Source organism: Balaenoptera physalus (genome assembly GCF_965194825.1).
Source record: "Balaenoptera physalus genome assembly, chromosome: 20".
Lineage (NCBI taxonomy): Eukaryota > Metazoa > Chordata > Mammalia > Artiodactyla > Balaenopteridae > Balaenoptera > Balaenoptera physalus.
In genome coordinates this window covers 42,736,163-42,744,286 of record NC_138901.1, presented here as the reverse complement: position 1 = coordinate 42,744,286, position 8,124 = coordinate 42,736,163, and the positions used below count along the sequence as shown (strand labels likewise).

Genomic DNA, 8,124 nt, shown 5'->3' with positions numbered 1-8,124 from the left:
AGCAAACATCTCTTCAATTGTATCCGTTAAAATTCACAGAATGCAAATCTGTAGTTAATAACAGCAGGAAGGCACAGAGAAAAGCTTGGCTGGCATTAGCAAAGGGGTTCAACTACAGCCAAGGTAAAAACAGATCCACCAGTCCTGTCTCTCTTCCTCCTGGCTTCTGAGAGGTCATTCGGCTCCATCACAGCTCAATTCTAGTTGTTAAAACATCAAATAACACACCAATTATCTAAACATCAGATTTTCTATTTTTATTAAAAACTCACAAATTTATTCAACATGTTTTCTTTCATACAGTGAATGGTCTAATATGCACTGGAGGTCACACAAGCTTAGGTTTATCAGAACAATAAAAGACATATGAGAAATTTAATATATAAAGAAAAAAGTAGCAGCTGTTGACTGCATATTTGACCATAAAATTTAAATATTTTGGACTTTTATTTTAAAGACACAAAAATAAAACCTGTGTGGGTCTATATAAGTCATATTAACAATTCCATGAATGTTCAACAGGACTAAAAATTAGCAAAGATTTTTTTTTTTAAACCTTGTAACACTTTTTTTTTTTTTTTTTAACACTTTTTCAGGTTGTGGTGCCAGGCACCTTTACAGTATTTGTGCTATAATTACTCTATTTGGCAAGTGTCTGAATATCATGTTTTCTCTTTGCCTTGTGTAAACAACACCTTTTTACATACTAGCACAGTGAGCTGTGAGCCCTGTAAATCTGTCAGAACATCTACAGGAAAAGAAAATGAACAATTTTGGTTGATTGCTCAAAACACTTTGTTTTGAACAAGAGGTTTCAAAACAGGATATATTAGTAAAACACTGAACTCCTGAATTTAACGTTATACGTAAACAGTTGACTGTTTTTAGTTCAATAGTTTTTTTTTTTAATTTTGTGTGTGTGAAGGTAGAATACTTTTCTTGTACAGCTGATGTTCAAGTCATTTTACTAAGAGGTCTGGCTGGAGACCATCCTATTGAGTGTGTGTGTGTGTGTGTGTGTGTGTGTGTGTGTGTGTGTGTAGAGCTTTGTGAAGGTAGAAGAGTTGATACTGAGGGCTTTACATTTAGAATTTTGCAATTTTGGCAAAAACAAAAAAACCAAAAAACCCAGAGAGACAAAAAATATATATATATATAGTCCCACCTGATGCACAGCAGGTCGGCGTTTCTGAAGCTATAAGTTTGCTGTCGCTGTTGCTGAACTCTGAGACAACACTAATAAATTTCCCAGAGCCAGAACCCTCCTGGCTGGCCCGGGAGCGCCCCGGCCGCTTCACCGCCCTCAACCGGCTGCGGGCGCAGCCTCCCTCCCCGCGGCTCCTGGCGTCACCACCGACTGGCCGCCCCCCGCAGCTGCCGTGGGTGTTTTTATGCAGCCCGCCGGGTTCTCGCTCACGCCGGCGGTGTCTGTCCAAGGATCCGGGTCCAGGTGGGAGGTGGGGAGAGGTCTGCGTTTCCCTGCGGGAGCCCCAGTTCTGCACCTTGCCAGCCAGCGCACGGATCCCAGTTTACCTCCAGGCGGATTTGGATTCTATTTCGTGTCCCACTTTCCCATCCGGTCTCCCCAGACGGAAAATGGTCCCCCAAGCTGGAGGAAGTGGGGGGAATGACTTGCTTTTATGTTTTTTTTTCGTTTTTTTTTTCTGTTTTTCTTAAATAAAGGTTCATTTCTGTACAACCACGAACTCCGCGGATCGTGCGCGTCTCCGCTACCACACGGCCGCCTCATTCATTTCGGGGGGGTGAGACAGGTGGTTTCCGTAGCTCGCCCCTCCGTTGACCGACAGCGACGAGAAGGGTGGGCTGGGCCCGAAGACCTCGGCCGACATTGAGTGGAGAGGCCCGGGCAGGCTGGGCTCGGGGCTGGGCGAGTCCCCGGGAGGATGCGCCAGGATGTCGGTGAACCGCTGGGCCTCGCTCGACGGGTGGTGGCCGGGCAGCGGGTGCTCCAGGCCACCCAGGGGTGTCCCGGAAGGCCCGGACGACGGCACGAAGGGCAGGTCTACTGGCGTCTGAGCCTGCGAGGACGGGGGGCCTTGCGGGAAGAAGTCGTAGTTGCCTCCGGGAGCGTAGTACTCGCTCTGGTAATCTGCGGAGCGACGGTGAGGAGGCTGTCAGGGCGGGGCCCTGGGTGGGGCGGGGTGACGGGGCGGGAAGGCGGGCCCGCGAGCCGGCTGGGGAGGGCAACTCGGCGAAGTCGCCAGTCGCCGGGCTCCCCTGCCGGGCTGGGAGCACGGGGAAGGCTGGGTGCGAACGCTGGAGCTGCTCCCTACCTGCCCATTCGCCTCATTCAGGATCGGGAATTCGGTTTGGTCTCACTACCTCCCCTCGATTATACTCCCCAGCCTCCACCCATCTCTTCCTTACTCTCCACTTCTCTAAGAAAGCCAGAAGCGCCTCCGCGCTGCCACCCGCTTCCGACGAAGCCAACCCCGCCCTGCCCGCGCCCTGCCCGCGCCCTGCCCGTGCCCTGCCCCTAGGCAGCGCACGCACCTCCATAGAAGGAGAAGGGCCCGTTGGGGATGAGCTCGCCCGGCTCCAGGCGGTCCACGAGCGGCCGCATCCGGCGCGGACTGCGGAAGAAGGCGTGGCGCCGGGCGCCCAGCGCGCTTAGCTGCTTCATCCTCCGTTCCTTGGACCGTCGGTTCTGGAACCAGACCTGAAGCACACACGCGGCGGGGGGGGGGGGGGTGAGGCCCCGGAGACCCCACCTACGACTTCGGGTGCGCGGCCGGACCTGGCCCCTTATCGCCTAACTCGCGGATTCCGGGCTGTGTGTGTGTGTGTGTGTGTGTGTGTGTTGTATATGGCGGGGGGGGGGGGGGGGGAGGGCGGTCTCTGAGTAGGACTGCGCAGGGTGGCCCTTGAGCCCGCGGTGAACAGGATTCCCGACAGAGGAACCTGGGCAAGCCGCCCTGCTCAACATGAGGCAGTTGGAGTTGTTTCTAATAATTCCACCGACACAGTTACAGCTTCCGGGGGGCTGTACACACCGAGGCACAACCTCCCCAAATATTATCAGACACACAGCTTCCCTTTCAGGGACCCTGGCAGCCCCCTCCCCCGCATGATAGTGACAGAGATCCAAACAGCCTCCTGTTGACAGTCTCCCAAAGATAGTGACACCAAAACCCACAGTCTCCTTTTCCACCCACGCACAATCTCCCAGTGCCAAACGTACTTATCCACAGCCTCTCACTGGTAGTAACACAGACATGCAGCCTCACCTTCACCTGCGCACAAGATCGCACAACCTTTCAAAGGCAGAGGGCCCCCGTGGAGGGCAGCCTGAATAGTGTGCCCATGCACACAGCCTCCCAGGCACATCCACCCATACCCTCGCAGAGCCTCCAGGCACCGGACACCTAACCTTGGGCCCAAGACTCGGGCCCGATTGAATACACGCAGTCTCAAGACCTCACACCGGGCACCTGCGCAGCTGCCTGGATGGCCACCTCCCATCCCATGCTACTCTGAACAGGCCGAGGTAGAGCTGACTCCCGCCCCGACCACCTTCCCCTCAAACCTGGACAGCCCACCTCTCTTCGGAGGGGAAGTCTCTGCTCTGGGGCTTGTTTAACTGGGGCAAGAGCCCACAAAGTTGGGGGTGGGGACCCGCAGAGGGAGATTACGTTGTGCAGAAGCCAGCGGAACCGATTAATTCCCGGATGCACAGCGACCTCTTGGCTCCTCCCGAACAGGGGTGGTAGCGCAGACAGATAGGTCCCAACTCTCGTCGCAGTGTCCGACAGTGTCCCCTCCTCCAGCCTCATGCTCCCCGTCCCTCCCCCACCGTCACCACTCTCACCTGCGCTGGACCAGGAAGAGGAGGAGGTATAGGGAATTCCAGATGCTCTACACATCTGGCGACGCTTCGAAGTTCGAACCGGGTAGGGTTGTGTCTGGGCCTCTCCCCTCCCCCTCCGCCAGCCTCCAGGGACTTGCTCTGCTCCGCAAAACAGCCCCCAGCCCCAGCTTGGCCTGCACGGAGTAGCTGTGTGGGCCTCTAGGGAACTGAGTGGCACGCTCGGGCCCTGACCTGGATGACACGCATGTTGAGGCCAGTCTCCTGAGCCAGCTGCTCGCGGATGTGGCGCGTGGGCTTGGGTGTAGCGGCAAAGGCGGCCTTCAGCGTCTCCAGCTGCTTGGCTTTGATGGTGGTGCGCGGCCCTCTCCGCTTGGCCCCCAGGTTCTGGTCGTCGTTCTCATTGCTGCCGCCTTCCTTGTCCGACACATTGGCGCTCTCCGAGTCCTTGGCGTCGTCCTGCGACGGGTCTTGGGAGTCCGGAGACAAACTGGGGTCACTGCCCGTGGTGGCTGGGGAGAGGGAAGGGACAGGTGAGCAGCAACCTTGGCGGGCCTTCCTCCCCCGGGACCCACCCGCCCCTAAGGAGCCGGGAATTAGTGCCTCACCCGAGTGGAGGCTGTTCTCTTTGGCGACGCTGCTGTTGCTTAGGTAATCCTCTTTGCAGACGAACTTGTTCTCATCGATGATGTAGAGCTCCTCGCCGGTGGAGAGCTGCTTGTTACACATCATGCAGGTGAAGCAGTTCAGGTGAAACACTTTGCTCCGGGCTCTCCGCACCAGGTCGCTAGGGGAGATGCCCTGCGCGCAGCCTGCGCATTTGGTACCGAAACACCTGCAGGGGGGCAGGTTGGCGAGGGCCAGGGGAAGACAGAAACAGGGAGAAAGGCGATAGAGAAAGAAAGTGGAGAAAGAAGAATAGGAAAGAGGAAAAGGAGAAAGAGAGAGAGAGCCAAAAAGAGAGGCAGAATGCCGATTAAGCAGGCAAGAAAGCAGGAGAAAGCGCGGGGCACCAGTGAAAAGTCAGGGAGGAGATACACAGGGTTAGAACGATGGAGTAAGGAGTTCAAGCTGCCCCCACCCCTAGCCTCACGCCCAGCGTTGTCCCAGAGGGAAAAAGCGCTGCCGAAGAAGGCGGCAAGGTGGCGACGGGAAGGGAGAGGGAGGCACCTATTTTCCGATTAGATTCGGAGAACAAAATTAGAGCGCCACACAAATGCGTCTCGAACGCCGCTTTTCTCTATATTGCCTCTCCTTCGTCGAAAAAGAACGCGCGCACGCGCTGGGGGTTGGCAAGGTCCAGTCCGGCCGCGGGTAAACAAACAGCCGCGGAGAGCCCGGATGGCCACAGCCAGGCCGTCGCCACGTTCAAGCCCAAAGCCCAGCAGGTTGGCGCAAGCTAGACCGCATGGGGGCTCTAGGTGCCGGGCCGCGCTTCGCGGGAGCCAGGCTTCTGGGGCCCACTGGCAGTCGGCACCGTTCGCCGCTCCCTGGCTCGGCTCCCGCCAGTAGCGGGAGGCCCGGCACCACCTGCCGAGGCCCAGAGGCTCAGCCTGCGCTTGCTCTCGGCAATACCAGCGGACAGAGCTTTGCTCCATGGTCCGCCGCAACCAGAGCCGCGCATCCCGGGGATGCACTGGGGACAGCGCGTCCCAGACCTCTGAGCAAAGCGACCCGGGTGGCTTCGAACCCCCACTCTGTCCCCCAGTTTGATCTGTTACCACAAACTCAGAGAAAAGCAGAGACCAAGTCAGCCAAGTAAACTGGGAGATTTCAAACGGGCACAAGGGAATTTCAATTCGATTTTGCTCCAGTTCTCTGTTGACTTGTGTGTTGTGTGGATTTGGTGGCAAGACAGTAACTTTAAGAGGATTCAATTAAAATGCTAAACGGAGGAGGGTTGTCGGGAGAAGTCCCCCGGCTCCGAAGACCCGGGTCTCGGCTTTTCCCCAGGTTTCGGCAAGGAGGTGGCGGGCTGTGGCGGGCAGAGCCTGGGAGAGCTCCGAGCGGAGCCTGCGCCTCAGAGCTGAGGTCGGCGTTGGGCGGAGGCCGAACCTCCCGCCAACCCGGGAAGCCGGGTAAGGTCTAGGCTACCGTGCAGTAGTGTGCCCAGGTCGGCGCTGGGAGGCCCATCCGGGTTTCAGGAAGACCCTGGGGCGTGCAGGATAGGCACCATGGCCGAGCGCTTCCCTGCCGCTGCCACCGCAGGCGACTCGGACACTCCATGCAAAAGGCTCGGCGGTTCCCGCCAAGACTTCTCGGAGACGGAAAACACAGTGGCATGGAGCTAGCCCGAGCTTCTAAGCTCAGCCTGGAGGACGAGCAAAGCCGGGAGGCCCGGAGAATGCAGTCGCTGGAGAGCTCTGCAAGGGGAAAGGCAGGAGCCGGGGCTACACCTCCTGAGGCTGAGCTACCTCCTTCCAAGCTTGGAGAGGCTTCTGGCTCAGAGGCGAGCTCAGACTCTTTCTTCCCAGGCACGTGCAGCCAAGCCCGGACCCACAATTTCCAGGACGAAAGCAGGCCGCGTCCCGGGGAGCCCAGCGCGCCAGCTGGCGAAGAGGCGGGAGCCCCCGGGACTTGGCTGCCCTCTCCAAAGGCAGTTCCTAATGCGGCCGCCGCGGCCACGCTGACCTCTGATCCGAAGCTGGCTGGGAAGGGCCCGCGGGGAAGGAGCAGCAGAGGCGCGCGAGGGAAGTACTCACCGGAAGAAGTCGTTTTTGCAGTAGAGCTTGCCTTCCCGGGAGAAGCACTTCTCGGTCAGGTTGCATTTACATTCACAGCACTGGACGCACTTGACGTGCCAGGCCCTGTCCAGCACGTTCAAGAGGAAGCGGTCCAGTATGGGCCTTTTGCAGCCGGCACAGTGCACCATGGTCTTTGGTTTGGTCGGGTGAGGCCCGGAGAGAGAAGCGCAGGTAGAGCCGAGGGGATGATTCACCAAGACGACCGGCAGGAACTCCCCAGCCCCTCCAAAATGGGGAGACACACTTGGCAGTGCAAACCGAAACCCGCACCGGAAAATCAGAGAGAGGGAGGAGGCTGATGGGGGGCGGGGGCGCCTCGGTGGAGTGTGCAGCCCGACAGCCCCGGGGCCCCGGGGCACAGCAGCGCCGCCGCCGCTCCTGGGGCGAGGAAAGAGTCTCAGGCGGACGAGAAAGCGACTCTTCTGTCCAGAGCCCGCGAAGGAGTGAAGGTCACCGAGAACGGCGACAGGAACGGAAATAAATAAATAAAACGGAGTCGGAGAAGGAAGAGGACGACGCGGCGAGCTCGGCTTGCAGGGAAAGCGCCGCTGAGTTCTCTCGGGCTTGAGGTAGAGCTGTCAGAAGTCAAAGTGCATCTGCTTTTGTCGGGGTATGAGGGCGGGTGTGTGTGTGTATGCAGGGCTGCCCGTCACCGGAATTTCCCCTCCTCTTTTTATAAAAGAGAAGAACCAAACGAGTAGGGAAGCTTTGGATCCTAAACTGTCGGCCTCGCGCAACGGGTCGGGACGCCCTGGGAGCCTGCGGTGGGCCTGGGGGAGGGGGTGGGGGCAGGCCGCGGGGGAAGGGAGGGAGGGAGGAAAGGAGGAAGATCTCGTTGTTGATTGTTGTTGTTGCTTAGGTTTCCCCCCTTCTGGAGAAGTGTTTGTGTCAATCGAGAGTGAGAGGAACAACTCCGGGCGGACGCAGCCAGGTGCGCGCGCCCGCTCCCCACCGCCCCAGCCCCGTCACCTCGGCCCGTGGCCTGCCTGGCGGCCTCCGTCTCCTCGGGACGGCCCTCCCTGCGCCTGGACTCCTTCGGGGAGGGGGTGCCGTCTGGCTCCTCACCGCGCCTGGCCGTGCATCGTGGCTCCAGTAGCAACTCGCGGCCGCCTGGGCGCGCAGCCCCACATCGCTCGGCCCACGCTCCAGCTGCCTGCGTGCAACCCCACAGTCTCTCGACTTTCTTTTCTTTTCCTTTTCCCCTCTTTTTTCGTTGTGATGGCAAATCTGGGTTTCCTTTCTAGCCTCTTTCCTTCCTTCCTTTTTTTTTTTTTTCTTTTCTTTTGCAGCGGGAGGAGTTGGGGGGGAGGGGGAGTAGCTTGAAGAGCTTTTTAAAAAACGTCCTGGTGCAGCGGCTACAGTTCTGTGCGGCTGGAACAGCTCGGCACGGGCCGCCGCTCTCGCCTTCCGGGCCGCAGTTCGTTGCAGGCTGTCCCCGGACAAGCGTCCCTCTGTCCCTGGTCTCCTGGCCCAGTCCGCCGCCCCGGCGCGTCTCTCCCCAGTTCCGGTGGCTCGGTCACTGCTCCTGGCTGTTGGCTGGGCTCTGGAAGCCCC

The 8,124-nt window shown here is 58.3% G+C and overlaps 1 protein-coding gene across 1 annotated transcript; it reads right to left on the bottom strand.

Annotated features, from left to right (window-relative positions):
* Positions 1-242: 242 nt before the first annotated feature.
* On the bottom strand, positions 243-8,111 carry LHX1 (LIM homeobox 1). Its single transcript, XM_082440036.1, has 6 exons — positions 7,540-8,111; positions 6,529-7,145; positions 4,435-4,661; positions 4,061-4,338; positions 2,515-2,680; positions 243-2,110 (listed from the first exon to the last, which is right to left on the bottom strand). The coding sequence occupies exons 2-6, from the start codon at positions 6,696-6,698 to the stop codon at positions 1,731-1,733; spliced, it is 1,221 nt and encodes a 406-aa protein (XP_082296162.1). The 5' UTR covers positions 6,699-7,145; positions 7,540-8,111; the 3' UTR covers positions 243-1,730.
* Positions 8,112-8,124: the final 13 nt, after the last annotated feature.

Coding starts and splice junctions, on each gene's coding strand:
- LHX1 (XM_082440036.1), bottom strand. CDS start 6,698: ATGGTGCACTGTGCCGGCTGCAAAAGGCCCATACTGGACCGCTTCCTC. Junction 4,662..6,528: donor TGCAAAAACGACTTCTTCCG/GTGAGTACTTCC, acceptor GCCCCCCTGCAG/GTGTTTCGGTACCAAATGCG. Junction 2,681..4,060: donor TCAACATGCGTGTCATCCAG/GTCAGGGCCCGA, acceptor TGTGTGCTTCAG/GTCTGGTTCCAGAACCGACG.